The sequence below is a fragment of the Pristiophorus japonicus genome, chromosome 11 (assembly GCF_044704955.1).
Source record: "Pristiophorus japonicus isolate sPriJap1 chromosome 11, sPriJap1.hap1, whole genome shotgun sequence".
In the NCBI taxonomy this organism is placed as follows: Eukaryota; Metazoa; Chordata; class Chondrichthyes; family Pristiophoridae; genus Pristiophorus; species Pristiophorus japonicus.
The window spans coordinates 60,260,335-60,283,807 of NC_091987.1; the positions used below are offsets into that span (position 1 = coordinate 60,260,335).

A 23,473-nucleotide genomic window follows, 5' to 3' on the forward strand; every position below is an offset into this window, starting at 1 on the left:
CTTATACGTTTCTGAGATCCCCTCTCATCCTTCTAAACTCCAGTGTATAAAAGCCTAGTTGATCCAGTCTCTCCTCATATGTCAGTCCAGCCATCCCTGGAATCAGTCTGGTGAACCTTCGCCGCACTCCCTCAATAGCAAGAACGTCCTTCCTCAGATTAGGAGACCAAAACTGAACACAATATTCCAGATGAGGCCTCACCAAGGCCCTGTACAGCTGCAATAAGACCTCCCTGCTCCTATACTCAAATCCCTTAGCTCTGAAGGCCAACATACCATTTTCCTTCTTCACCGCCTGCTGTACCTGCATGCCAACTTTCAATGACTGATGGACCATGACGCCCAAGTCTCGTTGCACCTCCCCTTTTCCTAATCTACCGCCATTCAGATAATAATCTGCCTTCATGTTTTTTGCCCTCAAAATGGATAACCTCACATTTATCCACATTATACTGCATCTGCCATTCAATTGCCCACTCACCTAACCTGTCCAAGTCACCCTTCATGATCCATCTTTTCCTATGAAAGTATCTGCAATAATTTCTCTAGTCTTTATTTAAGTACAAATTATCTCCAACTGAAACCTCAGTTAGTTGCATCTAATTTTAGCCACAACCTTTGTATCTACACATTGCGTACATGCACAGGTAAGTCGTCTTTTAAGATTATTTTCCTAGCATGACCGTTTCACGTTTATAGTCCATTCCTGATGGATATTAGCCAAAAAAAAAGCTATTTTCAAGAGCCCACTTTTTATTATAGCCAATCCAAGATGTTAAGCTATGCAATTAATCTCTTGATTATGGAAGGAGAATCATCACCGGAGCTGTTGCACTCAAGTCAACCATCTTTACTCCAATAACGCAAACTGCTACAGTTTAACTTTGATATTTTGTATTAACTTGGAGAGTCTGCAGAAAACATCAGTGATGAAACTACCTGCACAGTTTCTCTTGCCTTTTTATGCAAGAGGTCTGACTTGCACACTGGTATCTCTTCAGTTCATTTTTTCACAAAGCTTTCTGTAGCTCCAGTACATTTTTGAGACATTTGTGTTTGTTGTATCTGCCTGTACTATTACAAGAAAACAAAAATTGCTTCTTGACCATATTTTTTTTTAACTGGAGTAAACTATAAAAGAGCAATATCTTAAAAGCTGTTGCAAAGTTTTAATAAATGTGTCGGACAATTTTATCTTTGGCATAATGATCTGTACATTGGAACTGACAACAACTTAGATTAATATAAGCACCTTTAATGTAGTAAAACATCCCAAGGCGCTTCATAGATTAGTTATGACAAAAAAATTGGCACTGAGCCACATAAGGAGAAATTAGGGCAGCTAACCAAATGTTTGGTCCAAGAGGTAGGTTTTAAGGAGCGTCCTAAAGGAGGAAAGAGAGGTAGAGGGACAGAGGTGTTCAGGGAGGGAATTCCAGAGCTTGGAGCGTAGACAGCTGAAGGCACGGCCACCAATGGTTGAACTATTATGATCAGTTATGCTTAAGAGGGCAGAATTAGAGGAGTGCAGATATCTCTGGGGGGTGCCGAGGGAGGTTGTGTGGCTGGAAGTGATTCGAGATGGGGAGGGCTGAGGCCATGAAGGGATTTGATAGCAAGGATAAGAATTTTAAAATCGAGGCGTTGGTTAACCGGGAGCCACTGTAGGTCAGCGAGCACAGGGGTGATGGGTGAACGAGATTTGGTGCATTCTGGCGAGGGCAGACGAGTTTTGGATGACCAAGTTTACGTAGGGTAGAATATGGGAGGCCAGCTAGGTGTGCGTTATTCCAGAGGTAACTCAAAGAAACAGATGAGTGTTTCAGCAGTAGAAGATCTGAGGCATGGGAGGAGACGGGCGATGTTACGGAGATGGAAATACGCTGTCTTAGTTATACCACGGATATGTGGTCGGAAGCTCATGTCATGTTCAAATATGACACCAAGGTTGCGCACAGTGTGGTTCAGCCTTAGACATGCTAGGAAGAGGGTTGGCGTAGGTGGCTAGGAACAAAATTTGTGACTAGTACTGAAAGCAGCGACATTCACAGGTCTTGGTATCTTCCTGAAATTAATTAGGGTGTGACGACACTAATCTAGTTAAACAGAGTGAAACATAGAAACATAGAAAATAGGTGCAGGAGCAGGCCATTCAGCCCTTCTAGCCTGCACCGCCATTCAATGAGTTCATGGCTGAACATGAAACTTCAGTACCCCCTTCCTGCTTTCTCGCCATACCCCTTGATCCCCCGAGTAGTAAGGACTTCATCTAACTCCCTTTTGAATATATTTAGTGAATTGGCCTCAACTACTTTCTGTGGTAGAGAATTCCACAGGTTCACCACTCTCTGGGTGAAGAAGTTTCTCCTCATCTCGGTCCTAAATGGCTTACCCCTTATCCTTAGACTGTGACCCCTGGTTCTGGACTTCCCCAACATTGGGAACATTCTTCCTGCATCCAACCTGTCCAAACCCGTCAGAATTTTAAACGTTTCTATGAGGTCCCCTCTCACTCTTCTGAACTCCAGTGAATACAAGCCCAGTTGATCCAGTCTTTCTTGATAGGTCAGTCCCACCATCCCGGGAATCAGTCTGGTGAATCTTCGCTGCACTCCCTCAATAGCAAGAACGTCCTTCCTCAAGTTAGGAGACCAAAACTGTACACACTACTCCAGGTGTGGCCTCACCAAGGCCCTATACAACTGTAGCAACACCTCCCTGCCCCTGTACTCAAATCCCCTCGCTATGAAGGCCAACATGCCATTTGCTTTCTTAACCGCCTGCTGTACCTGCATGCCAACCTTCAATGACTGATGTACCATGACACCCAGGTCTCGCTGCACCTTCCCCCTTCCTAATCTGTCACCATTTAGATAATAGTCTGTCTCTCTGTTTTTACCACCAAAGTGGATAACCTCACATTTATCCACATTATACTTCATCTGCCACGCATTTGCCCACTCACCTAACCTATCCAAGTCACTGCAGCCTCATAGCATCCTCCTCGCAGCTCACACTGCCACCCAACTTAGTGTCATCCGCAAATTTGGAGATACTGCATTTAATCCCCTCGTCTAAATCATTAATGTACAATGTAAACAGCTGGGGCCCCAGCACAGAACCTTGCGGTACCCCACTAGTCACTGCCTGCCATTCTGAAAAGTACCCATTTGCTTCAAAAGGGGAAGTTCCTGGCTGAGTGATCTCAAGTTTGAGAATGTGTTAACTGAGGTGGATGAAATAAAACACTGATGTGATGTAGCTAGATTTACAAAAGGTATTTAACAAAGTTCCACACACAAGTCTTATCAAGCTATGGGGTTGCAACAATAAAGCTTTAGCATGGATGAGAAAATGTTGAAAGTTTTTTTAAAAAAAGTGAGTACCTGACGGGAGTTATGTTGGTGCGTCAGTTCATCCCACAGTGCCCCAGTTGTGCATCATAAAGGTGGCCCACTGGGCACTTAAATTTCTAGGCGGAGTGAGCAGTGGAGTTGAAGGAGGCAGATCAGAAATTATAGAATTTAACACAAATGTTTGAGCAGAAAAATTGTCGGTGCAAGAGTTGTAAATTGTGGCTTACATCTTGTACTACATGGTACAACAGGAGATACTGTTCATGTCCTATTGAAGATATAGGTTAAAAAAATCTATTACTTCCACACTAATGGGAGGTTTATTTTTCAGCTTATTACAGCCAAGCTAACACAGATAAGTTCAAATATGCCTTCAAGCCCTGATAGCTCTTCTGATTCTTCAACTGGCTCCCCTGGAAACCATGGTAACCACTACAGTGATGGTCCTAATCCTGAGGTAGAAAGCTGTTTACCTGGAGTGGTAAGAACATTGCAATGTTCTCTTGATATGCATCTAATATGAATGTTTCTGGAAATTATATATTGTAAAGAAAATGTTTTTAAAATTTGCATGGCAGAGAAAGGACTCTGTTTAACCTGTTGCTGTATAAGTTTCAACTAATTTGTATAGCAAGACATATGCTTCATACCTGAGTAAAATTGTGCAAAATCAAATTTTTCCCTTAATTTTCCACCTATAATATCAGGATATATCCATTGTCATATGGGAGATGAGATTTCCCCCACACTGGAGTATTAGACAATCAGTTTTTATTTTTCCTGAAATAATTTCTGAACAAGTTGATTTTCAAGCAGAGACAAATTTATTTTGTTGGAAGTACTCAAGTCAGGCAACTCTGCCAGATGCTGCCTGATCTGAGTACAACATTTTCTGTTTTTTTTATTTTAGTTTTCCAGCAGTATTTTGCTTTTATACAAGTTAAGGTGTGCTCAATAATAGCCTTATTGAGGCAGACTTCACTATCCTTAGGCTGACGCCTTTGATGAGAAAAATATTAGTTTGTGGCCAGTTGTACTTAAATTCACTAAGTTGAAAATATAAAACAGCTATTTACTATACTGCTTATTGATATTATAAGCAGTATCTGGCAGTTGTAATTTTATTTACACCAGAAATAAAACATTTCATGCCTTTGCTATTTGGGAAGTCAGGGAAGTGTGTCCATCTGCAGCTCCTGACAGACCACATGACGGCACTGGAGCTGCGGATGGACTCACTCTGGAGCATGCATGATGATGAGAATGTTGTGGATAGCACATTTAGTGAGTTGGTCACACCGCAGGTAAGGGTTAGGACAGATAGTGAATAGGTGACCAAGAGACAAGGCAAGAGCAGGAAGGTAGTGCAGGAGTCCCCTGCGGTCAGCTACCTCCAAAACCGATATACCGCTTTGGATACTGTTGGGGGAGATGACTTACCAGGGGAAGGCACCAGCAGCCAGGTTCATGGCACCATGGGTGGCTCTGTTGCACAGAAGGATGGGAAATAGAGTGGGAGAGCTATAGTGATAGGGGACTCTATTGTAAGGGGAATAGATAGGAGTTTCTGCGGCCATAGCCGAGACTCCAGGATGGCATGTTGCCTCCCTGGTGCAAGGGTCAAGGATGTCTCGGAGCGGCTGCAGAGCATTCTGGAGAGGGAGGGTGAACAGCCAGTTGTTGTGGTACATGTCGGTACCAACGATATCGGTAAGAAGCGGGAAGAGGTCCGACAAGCTGAATTTCGGGAGCTAGGAGTTAAATTAAAAAGTAGGACCTCAAAGGTAGTAATCACTGGATTGCTACCAGGGCCACGTGCTAATCAGAGTAGAGGGAGCAGGATAGTTAGAATAAATACGTGGCTTGAGCAGTGGTGCAAGATGGAGGGATTCAAATTCCTGGGACATTGGAACCAGTTCTGGGGGAAGAGGGACCTGCACAAAAGGGACGGTCTGCACTTGGGCAGGACTGGAACTGATGTCCTAGGGGTAACATTTGCTAATGCAGTTCGGGAGTGTTTAAACTAATATGGCAGGGGGATGGGAACCTATGCAGCGAGACAAGGCGAAGTAATATGGAGTCAGAAACAGATGGTAGAAAGGTAAAAAGCAATAGTGGAAGGCCGAGTAAACAAAGGCAAGAAACAAAAAGGACCACACTACTACATAATTCTAAAAGGACAAAGGGTGTTAAAAAAAAAAAAACAAGCTTGAAGGCTTTGTATCTTAATGCAAGGAGTATCCATAATAAGGTGGATGAATTAACTGTGCAAATAGATGTTAACAGATATGATGTGATTGGGATTCCAGAGACGTGGCTCCAGGATGATCAGGGCTGGGAACTCAACATTCAGGAAGGATAGAATAAAAGGAAAAGGAGGTGGGGTAGCATTGCTGGTTAAAGAGAAGATTAATGCAATAATTAGGAAGGACATTAGCTTGGATGATATGGAATCTATATGGGTGGAACTGCAGAACACCAAAGGGCAAAAAACGTTAGTGGGAGTTGTGTACAGACCTCCAAACAGTAGTAGTGATGTTGGGGAGGGCATCAAACAGGAAATTAGGGGTGCATGCAATAAAGGTGCAGCAGTTATCATGGGTGACTTTTATATGCATATAGATTGGGCTAACCAAACTGGAAGCAATACGGTAGAGGAGGATTTCCTGGAGTGCACAAGGGATGGTTTTCTAGACCAATATGTCGAGGAACCAACTGGGGTGGGGTGGGGTGGGGGGGGGGTGGGGGGTGGGGGGTGGGGGGGTGGGTGGGGGTGTGGGGGGGGGTGGGTGGGGGTGTGGGGGGGGGGGTGGGGGGGGTGGGGCGGGTGGGGGGGTGGGGGGGGGTGGGGTGGGGGGGGGTGGGTGGGGGGTGGGGCGGGTGGAGGTGGGGGTGGGGGGGGCGGGTGGGGGGGGTGGCCATCTTAGACTGGGTGTTGTGTAATGAGAGCCGATTAATTAGCAATCTCGTGCGAGGTCCCTTGGTAAAGAGTGACCATAATATGGTGGAATTCTACATTAGGATGGAGAATGAAACAGTTAATTCAGAGACCATGGTCCAGAACTTAAAGGCTAACTTTGAAGGTATGAGGCGTGAATTAGAAACATAGAAACATAGAAAATAGGTGCAGGAGTAGGCCATTCGGCCCTTCTAGCCTGCACCGCCATTCAATGAGTTCATGGCTGAACATTCAACTTCAGTACCCCATTCCTGCTTTCTCGCCATACCCCTTGATCCCCCTCGTAGTAAGGACCTCATCTAACTCCTTTTTGAATATATTTAGTGCATTGGCCTCAACAACTTTCTGTGGTAGAGAATTCCACAGGTTCACCACTCTCTGGGTGAAGAAGTTCCTCCGCATCTCGGTCCTAAATGGCTTACCCCTTATCCTAAGACTGTGACCTCTGGTTCTGGACTTCCCATTGGTGAATGACACTTAAAGGGTTGATAGTGGATGGGCAATGGCAGACATTTAGAGACCGCATGGATGAACGACAACAATTGTACATCCGTGTCGGGCGTAAAAATAAAAAAGAGAAGATGGCTCAACCGTGGCTATCAAGGGAAATCAGGGATAGTATTAAAGCCAAGGAAGTGGCATACAAATTGGCCAGAAATAGCAGCGAACCCGGGGACTGGGAGAAATTTAGAACTCGGCAGAGGAGGGCAAAGAGTTTGATTAGGGCAGGGAAAATAGAGTACGAGAGGAAGCTTGCAGGGAACATTAAAACGGACTGCAAAAGCTTCTATAGGTATGTAAAGAGAAAAAAGTTAGTAAAGACAAACGTAGGTCCCCTGCAGTCAGAATCAGGGGAGGTCATAATGGGGAACAAAGAAATGGCAGACCAATTGAACAAGTACTTTGGTTTGGTATTCACTGAGGAGGACACCAACAACCTTCCAGATATAAAAGGGGTCAGAGGGTCTAGTAAGAAGGAGGAACTGAAGGAAATCCTTATTAGTCGGGAAATTGTGTTGGGGAAATTGATGGGATTGAAGGCCGATAAATCCCCAGGGCCTAATGGTCTGCATCCCAGAGTACTTAAGGAGGTGGCCTTGGAAATAGCGGATGCATTGACAGTCATTTTCCAACATTCCATAGACTCTGGATTAGTTCCTATGGAGTGGAGGGTAGCCAATGCAACCCCACTTTTTTAAAAAAGGAGGGAGAGAGAAAACGGAATTATAGACCGGTCAGCCTGACGTCGGTCGTGGGCAAAATGATGGAATCAATTATTAAGGATGTCATAGCAGCGCATTTGGAAAGAGGTGTCATGATAGGTCCAAGTCAGCATGGATTTGTGAAAGGGAAATCATGCTTGACAAATCTTCTGGAATTTTTTGAGGATGTTTCCAGTAGAGTGGACAAGGGAGAACCAGTTGATGTGGTGTATTTGGACTTTCAGAAGGCTTTCGACAAGGTCCCACACAAGAGATTAATGTGCAAAGTTAAAGCACATGGGATTGGGGGTAGTGTGCTGACGTGGATTGAGAACTAGTTGGCAGACAGGAAGCAAAGAGTAGGAGTAAATGGGTACTTTTCAGAATGGTAGGCAGTGACTAGTGGGGTACCGCAAGGTTCTGTGCTGGGGCCCCAGCTGTTTACATTGTACATTAACGATTTAGATGAGGGGATTAAAAGTAGTATCTCCAAAATTGCGGATGACACTAAGTTAGGTGGCAGTGTGAGATGCGAGGAGGATGCTTTGAGGCTGCAGAGTGACTTGGATCGGTTCGGTGAGTGGGCAAATGCATGGCAGATGAAGTATAATGTGGATAAATGTGAGGTTATCCACTTTGGTTGTAAAAACAGAGAGACAGACTATTATCTGAATGGTGACAGATTAGGAAAAGGGGAGGTGCAACGAGACCTGGATGCCATGGTACATCAGTCATTGAAGGTTGGTGTGCAGGTACAGCAGGTGGTTAAGAAAGCAAATGGCATGTTGGCCTTCATAGCGAGGGGATTTGAGTACAGGGGCAGGGAGGTGTTACTACAGTTGTACAGGGCCTTGGTGAGGCCACACCTGGAGTATTGTGTACAGTTTTGGTCTCCTAACTTGAGGAAGGACATTCTTGCTGTTGAGGGAGTGCAGCCAAGGTTCACCAGACTGATTCCCGGGATGGCGGGACTGACATATCAAGAAAGACTGGATCAACTGGGCTTGTATTCACTGGAGTTCAGAAGAATGAGAGGGGATCTCATAGAAATGTTTAAAATTCTGACGGGTTTAGACAGGTTAGATGCAGGAAGAATGTTCCCAATGTTGGGGAAGTCCAGAACCAGGGGTCACAGTCGAAGGATAAGGGGTAAGCCATTTAGGACCGAGATGAGGAGAAACTTCTTCTTCACCCAGAGAGTGGTGAACCTGTGGAATTCTCTACCACAGGAAGTTGTTGAGGCCAGTTCACTAAATATATTCAAAAAGGAGTTAGATGTCATCCTTACTACTAGGGGGATCAAGGGGTATGGTGAGAAAGCAGGAATGGGGCACTGAAGTTGCATGTTCAGCCATGAACTCATTGAATGGCAGTGCAGGCTTGAAGGGCCGAATGGCCTACTCCTGCACCTATTTTCTATGTTTCTCTGTTTACTTTTCAAACAACCATTTAAACAGAACCTGTTACAACAGAAATAGCAGACTCTAGAAAATCTTAATATTGGACAAAGAGTAAGACAGATGGCAAACCCATTTAATTAATGACTTACAAGAACAACTGCATTGACATAGCAGCCCATCCATTCAAAAGATCAAGGTGCTTCACACACAACAAAATTACAGTACTTGAAATTAACTCAATTTTTTGTACCCATTATACCAACCATTGCATATAAACAGGCAAATCGCATTTGCATGAATGGATGTACCTACGTAACCGGAATATTCATTTTGCTGAACAGTGTTCTGGAGTATTGGTGCTTTTCTTTGGCACATGCATTCAAAGGATTCAGATTTTCTAAATCCTGCCCCTGACATCTTGTCAGCTGTTGATGGTTACAATTTATTACTTTATTGTTTTACCAAGCATAAATGAGTATGAGAAGGTAGCTCAGTTTGTGTCTCGAGTTGGATTTCCAAAGCAAGTTTAAAAAAACAAGCACTCAAGGTTACCAAGGGAGCTATCAAGTCAAGGGAACTTCTGATTTAATTTTGGGGTTTGTAACGCAAGCTTTTTTATAAGGCTGTCATCTCATTTGTAGGCTCATCTACAATGCATCTTTCTCATACCAGCTCTTATTTTTTTTTACTGTTAGATGACTTGACAGAGTGCAGCCAGAGGCAACTCTGATGTGGGCTGGTTTCTCAACTTCGACGCAGATGGTTGCTAGGAGCTTGAATATTTTTTTTAAAACACACACATGTAATGGGCTTCCAGCAGGCAAATTACGCATTTCCCATAACCTAACACGTGACCCAGCAGACTGGTTTATCAAGTAGTTGCAAGTTCTGCATTTAAGCAATTGCATACTGTTAGTGGTATGCATGTAGAATTCTGAATTTACAGCACTTTTGTTCTTGACATAAATACAGACGTCTGCATTAGCAACTCGTGCATTGGAGAAGTTATCTTTGAGCACTGACTTTCTGGTCATATTTTTTTTAATCCAGTGCTGTAAAGAATGGTGCCGACCATCATTAAATACTGTCTACATTCTTGCAAATAAGGTTACTGTAGTACATTATTGGGCTGATACAGACTTTGTTGAACACAAACTGTCAACTGATAAATGCAACTGAACTTTCTTGAGGATTCCCAGTCTTCCAATCATCTTTGTTTCCAGCATTTTTCCTTTAATTTCATTAACAATCAGCAGGTCAGGTAGCATTTGTGAAGAGAGAAACAGCATTCACATTTTAGATTGAAACCCTGTTTCTCACTCCACAGATGCTGCCTGGCCTGCTAAATTTTTCCAGCATTTTCAGTCTTTATTTGAGATTTCCTTTTTTGTTCAGCTGGTAAAGAAGGTGGATGTTTGTAACTGAAAAGAGCTTGCTACCCAAATGAGTAGACACGGAAGGGGATTGGTGTGGTTACACTGTCATCCAGTTATTGACTTGTCGTCTTGTCATTGATGATTTATCATTTATTCAATCATTACTTGGCCATCAGGTGGAGAGTTACTTCTGTGTCCCATGTTAATCTAACTATTTGTCTTAATGTCAAAGCAGATGATTTGATGAATCCTACCAGGTCATTGATGGTTGAGAAATTGGGTGAGGTCAATAATGCTTCTTTTCAAAGGCCTGCCTCAGTGTTGAGAAACCAAGGGCCCAAGTTTCCACACGATAAAAAACGGACGCCCCTCCGAGCTGGGCGCCCGTTTTTCGCGCCACAAAGTGCACCTAAAAAACCCTCCGTATTCTCCACCTCCCTGCAGGTCCTCTGGCTCTCGGCGCAGCGCAGCAGGAGCTGTAGGGGGCGGAGCTAGGACTGCGCCGAAAACAGTGATTGGAACTCTGCACATGCGCGCTACAGTGGCACCCGAAACTGTGTGGGAGGGGCCCGAAGCACGCAGCCCCTAGCCCTGGCCGAATGGCCTCACTGGGGCTGCGTGAATAAGGCCCCCCCCACGGGCAGTTCCTGCCGACTCCCGCTCCTGCTCCCCCCCCCCCCCCCGCCCAAAACCCGACTCGACCCGCCTGCCGCTTCTGCTTCCCCGCCGCTCCTGCTTGCACGGCCCCCCCCCCCGACTCGATCCGCCTGTCGCTGCCACTCCTGCTTCCCCGCCGCTCCTGCTTCCGCCCTCGACTCGACCCGCCTGTCGCTGCCGCTTCTGCTTCCCCGCCGCCCCTCCATTCCCTACGCCTAATTTGTAACCTGCGCCTGATTTTTTAATGTGTAGAACAGGTTTTTTCAGTTCTACAAAAATCTTCACTTGCTCCATTCTAAGTTAGTTTGGAGTACGTTTTCACTGTGGAAACTTTGAAATCAGGCATCAGTGGCCGGACACGCCCCCTTTTGAAGAAAAAATTCTGTTCCAAAGTAGAACTGTTCTACCTGACTAGAACTGCAGAAAAAAAAATGTGGAGAATTGCGATTTCTAAGATAGTCCGTTCTCCACCAGTTGCTCCTAAAAATCAGGCGCAAATCATGTGGAAACTTGGGCCCCAAATGTCCACTTTTCACAGTGCTGGTTAGTAATTGTTGTCAATTGACAACAGTTAACTGCAATTGTTATAACCTGCGATGACTGGAAGGAAGAGAGCAGTAGGAACTGGTGTTGGGTGATAGCGAGCAGTTAGGTTCAGATTTGGAGTCAGGTAGGAAAGTGCAGCAGAAGCCCGTATTAACGTTGGATGAAAAAAAGCAATGGAAGCCAGAGGTTAAGTGGGAGCAAGTAACAGGAGACCGGACTAGAGTTGGGTGGAGGAGAGCAACAGGGACCAGTACTAAAATGGGAGAACACAATTGCTAAAGATGGTAGTGAGGACGGCAATTTTTTTTTAGAGGATTTTATCTTTCTGATCTAGTTGAGTTGGCTGCTTGGTTGAACTGGTTTGCAGATTAAGTGGCTGTAATTTAGCAGTGTTGGCGGAGGCGGAGGGCAGGGGTTGGTGAGATGATGGAGCATGCGTTTAGCCCTTCTTAAATCGATAACTATTGGAAAGCATGATTTTCTTAATTTTTAGTAGTAAAATTTCTCTTGACAAATTGCTAGCTTTAATCATCCAATATCTCTGCTGTCAAAGGAAGTTGTATATCCATTTCAGAAGCTTGTCAAGAAGCCAACTTCATGCAGAGCAGATTTAGATTTCGATGTTGGAACAGGTCATTTGTTTTGACTTTTATAAGCTTTCATGTGATTAGCAGCAGGGATAATGATCTGTCATGTTTTTTCAATCGGTAGTGTTTCGGTTTATTGTGACATAGAACAGCTCCAATAGAAATGAATAAATCTCAAATAGCTAGCTGTTTTGAGAACCTATGCACCTGAATCATCTGGGCTGGTTGCTTTCCTGGAAGTAAGCTTTTAATGGAGATGTTTAACTTGTCTCCTGATCTTGTTTTGGCTAATATTGAGCAATGGCACATATCCAGGAATCTGGAAAGACACTGCACTTGGGTTGAGAATAGGAAAAAGAGACGATATTGAGGCTGAGCTAGACAATGGAAACAGCTACAATGGCCTTGCTGTTCAGAGCTGACCTTTTGTGAGCTGCTACTTGTTTCATTTTGGGGCTCATAGAAAATAAGCTTTTTTGTCCTTTTTGGTTGCGTGTTTTTTTTTTAATCCTTTCTATCACAAAGACTGCTAGCTTTCACCTCCACGACATTGTCTGCTGCTGTCCATCTCCGCTGTTAAACTCATAAAGCCTTTATATATGCCTTCATTATTCCAAACTTGACTCCCTCAGTGCTCTACTGCCTCCGGCCACCTGTCCTCCATTCTCTAAACTTGAGCTAAGCCAAAACTGTGCCCATATCCTGTCCACCACCAAATCGTGCTTGCTTGTTGCCTCACTGACTTACATTGGCTCCTCGTTTCTCATTGCCTCAAATTTAAACATTTTATTTGGTGTCTACAACAGAACGCAGTACTCCAGATTAGATCTGATCAAAACGATGTACAACTATAGTATCCCTTCCTCACTTTTGAATTCCAATCCCCTAAGATAAAGGCCAACATTCCATTAGCTTTTTGGTTATGTTTTGTACCTGTGCATAAGGCTTTAGTGATTTGTGTACATTGACACCTCATTCCCGTTGCTCCTTCACAGTTCCTAGTTTCTCGCTACTAAAAGTATTCCGATTTGTCTCCCTCAGATCCAAAATGGATTACCTCACGGTTTTCCACAATGAACTCCATCTGCCATAATTTTTCCCACTCACTGCCTGTCTTATGTCCCTTTTGCTGCTCCCATCCACACAACTTATTGTACCTCCTAATGTAGTGTCATCTGCAAGCATGAATGTACAACTGTCTGTCCCAAAATTGTTAATGTATCTGATGAAAAGCTGAGTCCCATAGACCTCAGGGATGCACCTTTTGTCATATCCCTCCAGTCAGAATGAACCAATTATCCCAACTCTGATTCCTACCTCCCAACCAATAACGGATTGATATCACGAGCTATTGAGATGACAGATGTATTTCCAGCCATTCTAAAGGCGAAGAAAGCTATGTATGTGTACGCTTGATGAAATTTAGCTGTTGCATATAAACTTACGACTAGGCTTGTTTAGGCATCTGAGAAAAACATCATAGTTCCCTGGTTAGCATGCTTACAGATTGATTAATGCTGCTTGGACCAGTTCTGAGGACATGCATATCTGTCAGAGAGATCTTTGAAGGAAATAGCTTTTTGGAAAGTATGTTGAATGATGCAAACTGTAAGGAGTGCAAGCAGAAGTATGGTAATCCTAGGTATGACCAGCTTGCACAACAAGGGCCAGTAGCCAAAATGGTTTCTCTACACCAAGATGCAAGTGGCCTGCTCTGTCTATTTGCATTGAGTCAGTGATGTGTGGCCTGTGAAAGATGCTATGTTTATGTTCCTGCATCCAAGATGAGAAAAGGCCTTTGGTCCATAGATACTTTCCCATGCACTAACCATCTTCCAACATGGCACTCTAGAAAACAAATCCTCTTTTTACACAGTTTTGATACGTTATCTCGGAGGCTCTGGGAGATGGACCTATCACTTAATGGTCCTATATACTTCAGCTCTGCCTCGAAAATCCTTCTAGTATAAGGGCAACAATGTTGAATAGTACCAACAGATTGTAGAGTTATTTTTCCATTGCCGTTCTCCAAACACAGGAACATTCAGAGCACACTGAAGGAATTGAAGACATTTTATATAGTGCCTTTCACATCCTCAGGATGTCGCAAAGCACTTTACTTCCGACAAATTACTTTTGAATTGTGGTCACTGTTGTTTGTAGGTAGAGATGGCAGCCAATTTTCATGTAACAAGGTCCCAAAACAGCAGAGCGATCAATGACCAATTAATCTATTTTGTTAATATTGAGGGATAAATGTCAACCAAGGCATTGGAAGAACTCCCCTGCTCGTCTTCAGAAAGTTCCACAACATCTTTTATGTCCACTTGAGCAGGTAGACAGGCTCCCAGTTAAATGGCATCTCTGATAATGTGACATTGTCTCAGTCGTGGACTGAAGTGCCAGTTTACATTATATACTCGAATAAGTCCTGGAATCTGTGGAGCTCATTACTTATCATTCAGGTCAGAGTGCTATTGCTGAAACAATCTGACACTCTAAATTAGTATGAATTAGAAATCTTGATTATTGATTTAATATTTTGCTGTATAGGACCAAAGGTTTAAGAACGATGTAGCAAAAATGGACTATTAACTGAAATATGCTGAATTGAAATGAAACGGCTTCAAATGTTACCCTTTTCAAAGTAGTTCATCCAATTGTGGCTAGTTTTTGGTCAGATGTCATATACATACACACGTGTTTCTCTGTGTACACCTGTCTTGGATTATAATTCAGATGACTTAGTTATTGCTAAACTGTTTCTTCCTTAGATAATGTCCTTACATCCTCGATACATTTCCTTCCTTTGGCAAGTTGCGGATCTGGGTAGTAGCCTAAACATGCCACAGCTGAGAGATGGTGCTCGCATCCTTATGAAGCTCATGCCTCCTGGTAAGGTACTTCAACAAAATAACATACAACTGAAAGTGATATACATCTCCGTGTTTATTTAAACCAGTGTATGATGTGTAGTGTTGTCAACTGAGAGTCTGGGCATAAACCTTGCTTGATTTGAACATTGAACACTAATTGCAATAATCGCTGCCAACAGAGCCACAAATAAGAGGTGACCACTATTATTAAAATCCCTCATGTTGGAAAGCTAACCAACAAATAGGCTGAGCTGCCAGTGGGGAGTAAGAAATACCTGTCTGAGGAATCCCTGTTATTACAAGTCCATTTAAAATCGTGCTTTGTGAAATTATATTTTCAATCTGACACCAGCATAAGAATTTATAGGCAATTAATTGACTATTTGTGAGGGGGTGTGCTTTGAGATCTGGCCTTGTCTTGTAGTTTAGTTGAGTTCTGAGTGTGGTGGTAGTTGGGGTGGAGCTTGTTGAGAAGGATAAGATTGGACCATGAATGGATGTCGAAGTGGATGATTTGGTCCATGTGGTTGCATAGCATTGGTGTACTGTTTTCTATTTGCATTCGGTGTATATTTTGTATTGTTACATTTGGGTCGGGAACTGTCATGGAAGTGGCCATGACAGTTTTGCAGGCTGGATCAGCAATTGTGGATGCTATAATCATTAACGTACAAAAAAAAGATGGATAGATATTTAATGTGTATTCCTGGGATAGTTTATTAAACACTTAGTTTTCCGATTCTTTAGTATTACTAGTATAACTGACTCAAACGCTGACTCCTGTGCAGTGTATCTGTATGTAAACACCAGTTTGTTAGCTGATGGAAACTTAGCAATCTGATTCCTTGTAGAACACTTGAAATTTTAAGTCCAGTATGATAGAAGATTCCCATAGTTCTGTCAGTTCATTTTTCTCTCCGTGATAGATATGGCATCATTCTGTTCTAGTGAATAATTAAATCCATTTATGTGGCTAGTACCATTCTAAGCTTCTGCCATAGGGTTAACAGATTTGCTACCTGAGTATTTGCCTATTAGCTGCAATTGCTACTGGTTTTAACAAAAAAATACTTGGGAAAATTGAACTCCTTCTTAGTCCCTGGAGTCGAGGATGACTTGAGTTCCAAGGTGACTGCTGAGACCAATGCAGGATCTGAAGTCTCAGTCACAGGTGGCCCAGATGGTGGTCGGAGGGACGGGTGGGTAGGGTGCTTCATCTGTTTGTACTTGGCTTCTGCGTGCACCCAACAAAAAGACTCGGTGTTCAGTACCTTCTCGAATGCTTCTCCTCCACTTTGAGCGATCTTGGGCCAGGGATTCTCAAGTCTCAGTGGGATGTGACGGTGTCTTTGAAGCGTTTTCTCTGCCCTCCTGTGACTCGCTTGCTGTGACGTAGCTCGGCGTAGAGTGCTAGTATCGGACATGCGGACTATGTGGCCTATCCATCAGAGCTGATCGAGCGTGGTCAATGCCTCAAAGCTGGGGATGTTGGCCTGAGAGAGAACACTGACATTGGTGCGCCTATCCTGCCAGTGAATTTGCAAGATTTTACAGAGGCAGCTTTGGTGGTACTTCTGCGGTGTCTACTGTACATAGTCCATGTCTCTGAAGTATATAGGAGGGCGGGTATCACAACTGCTTTGTAGACCATGAGCTTGGTGCCAGGTTTAAGATCTTGGTCTTCGAACACTCTTCTTCTCAAGTGGTCAAAGGCTGCACTGGCACACTGAAGGTGGTATTGGACTTTGTCATCAATGTCTGTCCTTGCTGATAAGCTCCCAAGGTATGGGAAGTGGTCCACATCGTCCAAGATCTCATCATTGATCTTGATAATTGGGGAGCAGTACTGTGTGGCGGGGGCAGGTTGGTAGCGAACCTTTGTCTTATGGATGTTTAATGTAAGGCCCAGACTCTCGTATGCTTCAGTGAAGGTGTTAACGATGGTTTGGAGTTCGGCCTCCGAGTGTGCACAAATACAAGCGTCATCTGCATACTGTAATTCAATGACAGAGGTTGGAGCAACTTTGGATCTGGACTTGCAACGGAGGTTGAACAATTTACCGCTTGTCCTGTCGATTAATTGCACTCCAGCGGGGAGCTTGTTATAGGTGAGATGAAGCATTGCAGCGAGGAAGATTGAGAAGAGCGTTGGTGCGATGACGCAGCCTTGCTTGATCCCGGTCTGCAATTGTATTGAGTGTGGTTGATCCGTTGGTAAGAATCACTGCTTGCATGTCATCGGGAAATAGGCGGAGGATAGTGACAAATATTTGAGGAGGGCACTCCATAATCTCACAGTTGAAAGAGTCTGTAGGTCTGTTTTCTTTCTCTCGAGTTGTGAAAAAAGCCTTGCGTTTGCAGTTTATTAGCTCCTGGATCTCCTGGTTATTTTCATCGAACCAGTCTTGGTGTTTTCTGGCAGAGTATCCAAGAGTCTCTTCAAAGATGCTAATTATGGTGGACTTGAGGGTAGACCTGGCACTATGGACACTCTGCGGCTCAAGTTCATTGGAAGTCGTCGGGTTGGCTGTGAGGCATTGGCTGAATAGGGCTTTCTTTGCAGGTTCCTTGAGTGCTTCAACGTTGATCTTTCTGCGACAGCACTTCTCTTGCCGTCGCTGTTTTGAGGCTAAGTTGATGGGAGATAATAGAGCAGATTAGGCAATGGTCAATCCAGCAGTCGTCAGCTCCTATCATGGCGCATGTGATGCTGATGTCCTTATGGTCCCTTGCTCACACGATGACATAGTCTAGCAGATGCCAGAGCCTAGAATGAGGGTGTTGCCATGAGGCCTTGTACTTGTCTTTCTGAAGCAACAAGGTTGGTTACAAGAAGACCATGTTCTAAGCATTTCGTCAGGAGGAGGATACCATTGGTGTTGGTTTTCCCGACCCCATTCCTGCCAATTACACCTCTCCAGAGGTCTGTGTCCTTTCCAACTCTGACATTAAAGTTGCCAAGGAGAATCAGCTTGTCGCCCTTTGGGACTAGGAACAGGGATTGTTCAAGGCTAGAGTAGAATTCCTCTTTGGCCTTGTCCGTAGCTACCAATGCTTGTGCAAGATGTCTTATCCAATATTAATACTGTACCACTTCCTTGCATCTCCATTCACCATAACATTTCTGCAGCTTCCGATCTGCTCAATCACACCCTCACCAACACCTTTGATGCACTAGTCCCTGTTAAAACAATTACACGCTCTCACCCTGGCCGTTACCCCAGTACGGCCCTCAACTTTGCTCCCTTAAGTCCAAGGGCACAAACTTGAATGAATATGGCAAGCCATTCGTCTGCCAAAATCGCTCACTATTTCAGCATCACACTCGAATGTAAAGATAAAACCCAGCTTCTATTCTCCACTGCAAACCGCCTTTTTAAATCCCTATCCCCAGTCTCCACCCTCACCTCCGACAATAAATGTGAGGAGCTTGTGGACTTCTTTGTCTCTAAGATTGAAACCATCCGTTCGGCTGCCTCTGCCTCTTCTCTTCCTTCCTCTAGCTCACCGGGCCAAACTTCATCCAAGTATCCCCCCTGCCCTAGCCTTGACGTCATATCTTTCTCCAGCTTTTCTCCGATCTCCCCTCATGACCTTTCCGAGCTCATCCTGTCCATGAGACTCACTTTCTGCTCCCTTGACCCAATTCCCACCAAACTGCTAACCACCCAACTTCCTTTTCTGGCTCCCATGTTAGCTGACATTGTTAACGGTTCTCTCCGGTACTGTCCCCCTCTCCTTCAAATCTGTCATTATCGCCCCTCTCCTCAAAAAACTAACCCTCAACCCCTCCGTCCTTGTAAACTGCCACCCCATCTCCAACCTCCCTTTCCTCCCCAAGTCCTTGAACGTGTTGTCACCTCCCAAATCCGTGCCCAACTTTCCACAGTTCCATGTTTGAATGCCTCCAATCAAGATTCCGTGCCTGCCACAGTACCAAAATGGCTCTCGTCAAAGCCACAAATGATATCCTTTATGACTGTGACAAAGGCAAACTATTCCTCCTCACCCTTGACTTGTCTGCAGCCTTTGACACGATTGACCACTCTATCTTTCTCTACGCCTCTCCAGTGTCGTCCAGCTGGGTGGGACTGCACTTGCCTGGTTCTATTCTTGCCTATCTAACCGTAGACAGAGAATCACCTGCAATGGCTTCTCTTCCCACCGCAGCATCGTTGCCTCTTGTGTCCCCCAAGGATCTATACTTGGCCCCCCTCCTATTTCTCATCGACATGTTGCCCCTTGGCGACATCATCCGAAAACACAGCGTCAGTTTCCACATGTACGCTGATGACACCCAGCTCTACCTCTATATCTCTGGATGAACAGAAATGTTCTCCAATTGGATATTGGGAAGACCAAAGCCATTGTTTTCGGTCCCCATCACAAACTCCATTCTTTAATCACTGACTCCATCCCTCTCCCCAACTTCAGTCTGAGGCTGAACCAGGCTGTTCGCAACCTTGATGTCATATTTGATCCTGAAATGAGCTTTCGACCATATATCCGCAGCATAACTAAGACCACCTATTTCCACCTCCGTAACATCGCCCGTCTCCGCACTTGCCTCAGCTCATCCACTGCTGAAGCCCTCATCCATGCCTTTGTTACCTCTAGACTTGACTATTCCAATGCACTCCTGGCTGGCCTCCCACATTGCACCCTACGTAAACTAGAGGTGATCCAAAACTTGGCTGCCCATGTCCTAATTCGCACCAAGTCCCACTCACCCATCACCCCTGTGCTCGTTGACCTACATTGGCTTCTGGTTAAGCAATGCCTTGATTTAAAAATTCTCATAATTTTCAAATCTCTCCATGGCCTCCCCTCCCTATTTCTGTAATCTCCTCCTGCCCCACAACCCCCCCCCCCCCCGGAGATGTTTGCGCTCCTCTAATTCTGCCCTCCTGAGCATCCCTGAATATAATAGCTCAACCATTGGTGGCTGTGCTTTCTGTTGCCTCGGCCCCAAGCTCTGGAGTTCCCTGCTCAAACCTCTCCGCCTCTCCACCCCTCTTTCCTCCTTCAAGACACTCCTTAAAACATACCTCTTTGACCAAGCTTTTGGTCACCTATGCTAATTTCTACTAATGCGGATCAGTGTCAAATTGTTTTATCTCATAATGCTCCTGTGAAGCACCTTGGGACGTTTCACGAAGTTAAAGGCGCTATATAAATACAAGTTGTTGTATTTCATTGAATAATTAGTGACTGATTATATTCCTAACCGTAAATATTTGAGCGGTTATGGAAAGTTACTTGAAATTTAACCAAAAATAACTTAATGGACATTAAAGTATTGGACGTTTCGAAATGGTTTACTCGATTGCTCTCCAAGATGAATGACTTCATTTGCAATTTCCACTTTGAAAATGTCAGGCTATTGCATTGACACTAAATCCGAGTTAAGGACTTTAACACGAGCTACTTTCCTTCATCCTAACTTCTCCTTGGGTCACAAAATTTGGCATTCAGCTGTCATTCTGAATGTCTCTAGCTTTATTTTCATGGGGATCCTGTAGGCCTTATGAGTTGAAGAAATCTTTACAGAACTTAAATCTTCCTTCAGAGGTTAGGTTCAGTCAATTTTGTGAAATTGTTCTGACTCAAATCAAAATTATCTTGTTGCAGCATTGTTTTTACTAGTAATAATGGGATTCTCTCTCTCTCCCTAAAGATATGGGTTCCACCGTAGCAATCTTTCAGCAAGGAGAAGGGCTTCCTATGTATTATTCTCATGTTGAACAACTGGTAATAACTTCCCTTGCGGATCAAAAGGCTAATTTAAAAATCAGGTTTCTCCAGTTTCTCTGACATCCATTCTTGTGATCCAGTAATCATCTCCTGTGAAACACATCCTTCATTAGCATCTGCAAAGTAAAATATACTGCCAAAGTTCGATCAAGAATTTTACTTCACTCCAGTTAGATTTTTAGATGGTGCGTACGTCCCTGTGAAAATAGAAAGTACATCCAAAGCAGAAGCTAGTTACAACAGTTGCATACATTTCTTCAAGTTGATTACTGTTCAGAGTAGTCACAGATTTCAGTGCTGATCTTTTCAGTGGTAGCTTTTTTTCTTTGTCACGCCTTGGTTGTCATGATGATCTTGAACAAGATCACAAATTAGAGGAGAAATATAGCTGTTCATCCCATCAACCCTTTTACAATCAATGTTTTAGTAAAGAACAAAAAACATTTATGGGCAACACTTCCCAAAAAAAGAGAGCTATGAAATATCTTCTCGATTCTCAAAATATAATGTTAACATTTCACTTTATCCTCCAAAGGTACACAATCGTCATACACTAGAGAAATAAATAGTTGGGGCAGTCTCTCTCCAAATTTTTTCTTGTATGAAGTGGTGAGTTCTTGCGCCCCTGATCCTCTTCACAAAACCACTGGACAAATTTTTATATCTCACCTGAGGGGGTCTCTCACTTTCCCCTTCGGAAAATATTTACTTTTTTCTTTCACCATGAATTTTGATTCTACTTTTTGAGTCTTTGTCTTGATCAAATCAAAGTTTATATCTGCATTGCATATCTCTATACCAGACTCTTAATTTTGTTCAAAACCATATTGTGAATTAATTGCCCCAGTGCATAAATTTTTGCACGTATTGCCTCTCTGGTACTTTTTAGTCCACCAAACTACTAGGCATTTTTAATGCAATTTCTTTGAGAATTAAGCTTATCTACAATTTTTTAGGTTTCAATTTATTATTTGCATATTAAAAAAGGTTACTGTGAATACTAAGACCTCACAAAATGGCTCTGTACATAGTTGATTTAACTGAACAGAGTTCCTCGACATCTTCGCTCCATAAGCTAAAAGATGAAAACAATTGAAAACGCTCTTTGGTTTTGAGCATCATGTTGTGTTGGAGCATCTGCTTCTCAGCCCTCTGGAGCAAAGTTGCAGTGTCATTTTGGAACTTCCCAAAGTTGCCCGAACAAGCCGGGATTTTGCGATCAATGGCGAAGTGATGGTACGCGCTGCTGATGTCGAAGAAAAGCACAAAGATCTAGCCATCTCTGTGGTATTGATTTCACCTCTTCCAACCATTAATTTCATTTTGGCGCCATGTCTAGGGAATTTCCAATGTCCAGCAACAGTGATGTCATCAAGCAGGCTAAGTAGCCAATCACATTGAAGAATCCTCACTGACAGCAAACCAGGAAGTATGCACTGATTATCCTTCACTTTTTAAATCATTTTAGAGAGCAAAATAAAGATTGGGACATACACATGGGATTAATGTGGAAGCTGAAATATAAACGTAAAAAAAATGTATTATATTAAAAACTATGCAATTTGTATTGTAATGAAAAAAATTGGCATTCCACAAATATAAATTTAGTTTTTCAGGGCCCAAATGGTTTTTCAGCAGTAGTTATATGGCTCTCTACACAATTAAAACCCAGTTACACTTCATTGGACTTAACTTTTTCAGGGGGGTTTTAACAGCGATATTGGAACATAAAAGCTTACGTTCTCGTATGTTCAGTGATTTGAATTGATTGCCAGCTGTGGGGAGTGCAACAACATGCCATGTGGAGGAGCAGGGAATGACTGACAGCAACTTCTGGATTTCCACTTTTAACCACGCATGTGCAGACGCCAGAAGTTGCCATCAGTTTCACAATTGTAATGACGGTGAGCGCTGACAGTTCCACTGTAATTACAACCCCAAATTCTGAGCGAATATTGTTTTGGTCGGTGTGATGTGTGCAAACATGGAAACCTTGAAATTATTATTTGTCCAGTCAGTATTCGCAGTTGCAAAAGAGCCTTTAAGTCTTCCGTCTGAATGGAGATGTTTCTTTACGCCTGCCTATTGTTCACTGTTATCGCTATAACTTTGTAATCGTATATATCACAGCTGTCATTATATATTCAGTACATAGAGGGCATACGTGGCAACTTATCTTGTACCTTTGCATGAACGTTTGCAAGGAGGCCATGTAATTAAAAAAATCTCAGACTAAAATGGGAAAGCTCTCTTGATATTCTATGATTCTAGTATCCATAGAATATCATGATGACCTTTGTTTTCTTATTTCAGTACAGGGCTTCATAATTTATTTACCATCATGTGAACTTTATGTTGCTACCATGACATGTAAATCAATTGCATGCCTAATTTTTCTCAAAAGGTGGCGTACTAACATATGGCAGTAGTTAGCTCATTCCATACTGATCCAGTAAAATGTGTTTCTGGTTTGTTGGAGTTAATCCTGCCATATCTGTTGCTGCATTCGATTTATGTTTGTGTCATAAGTGTATGAATGGAGGATCCAGCCTGATGCAAAAAGTCAATCACCAGAGCACACCACTTCTCTGAAAGTAGGCAGTGCATTCTTAAAACGACCCAAAACCTTTGTGTGGGAGGATTCTTATTTCTTTCCATGCATGGATGCACATCTGAAACTGTGATAGCATTGATTAAACCTATAATTGTATACAGAAAACAGGTAAAATTGCATAACGAGTTGGGTCATGTTTGCTTTTA

At 43.4% G+C, this 23,473-nt stretch overlaps 1 protein-coding gene across 1 annotated transcript in view; it reads left to right on the forward strand.

Moving 5' to 3' along the window:
* usp9 (ubiquitin specific peptidase 9) overlaps positions 1 to 23,473 on the forward strand; it is a 275,233-nt gene that overhangs the window by 93,432 nt on the left and 158,328 nt on the right. Inside the window, 2 exon segments of the mRNA XM_070892701.1 lie at positions 3,688 to 3,837; positions 14,858 to 14,978. Of these exon segments, the coding sequence (XP_070748802.1) occupies positions 3,688 to 3,837; positions 14,858 to 14,978 (271 nt within the window).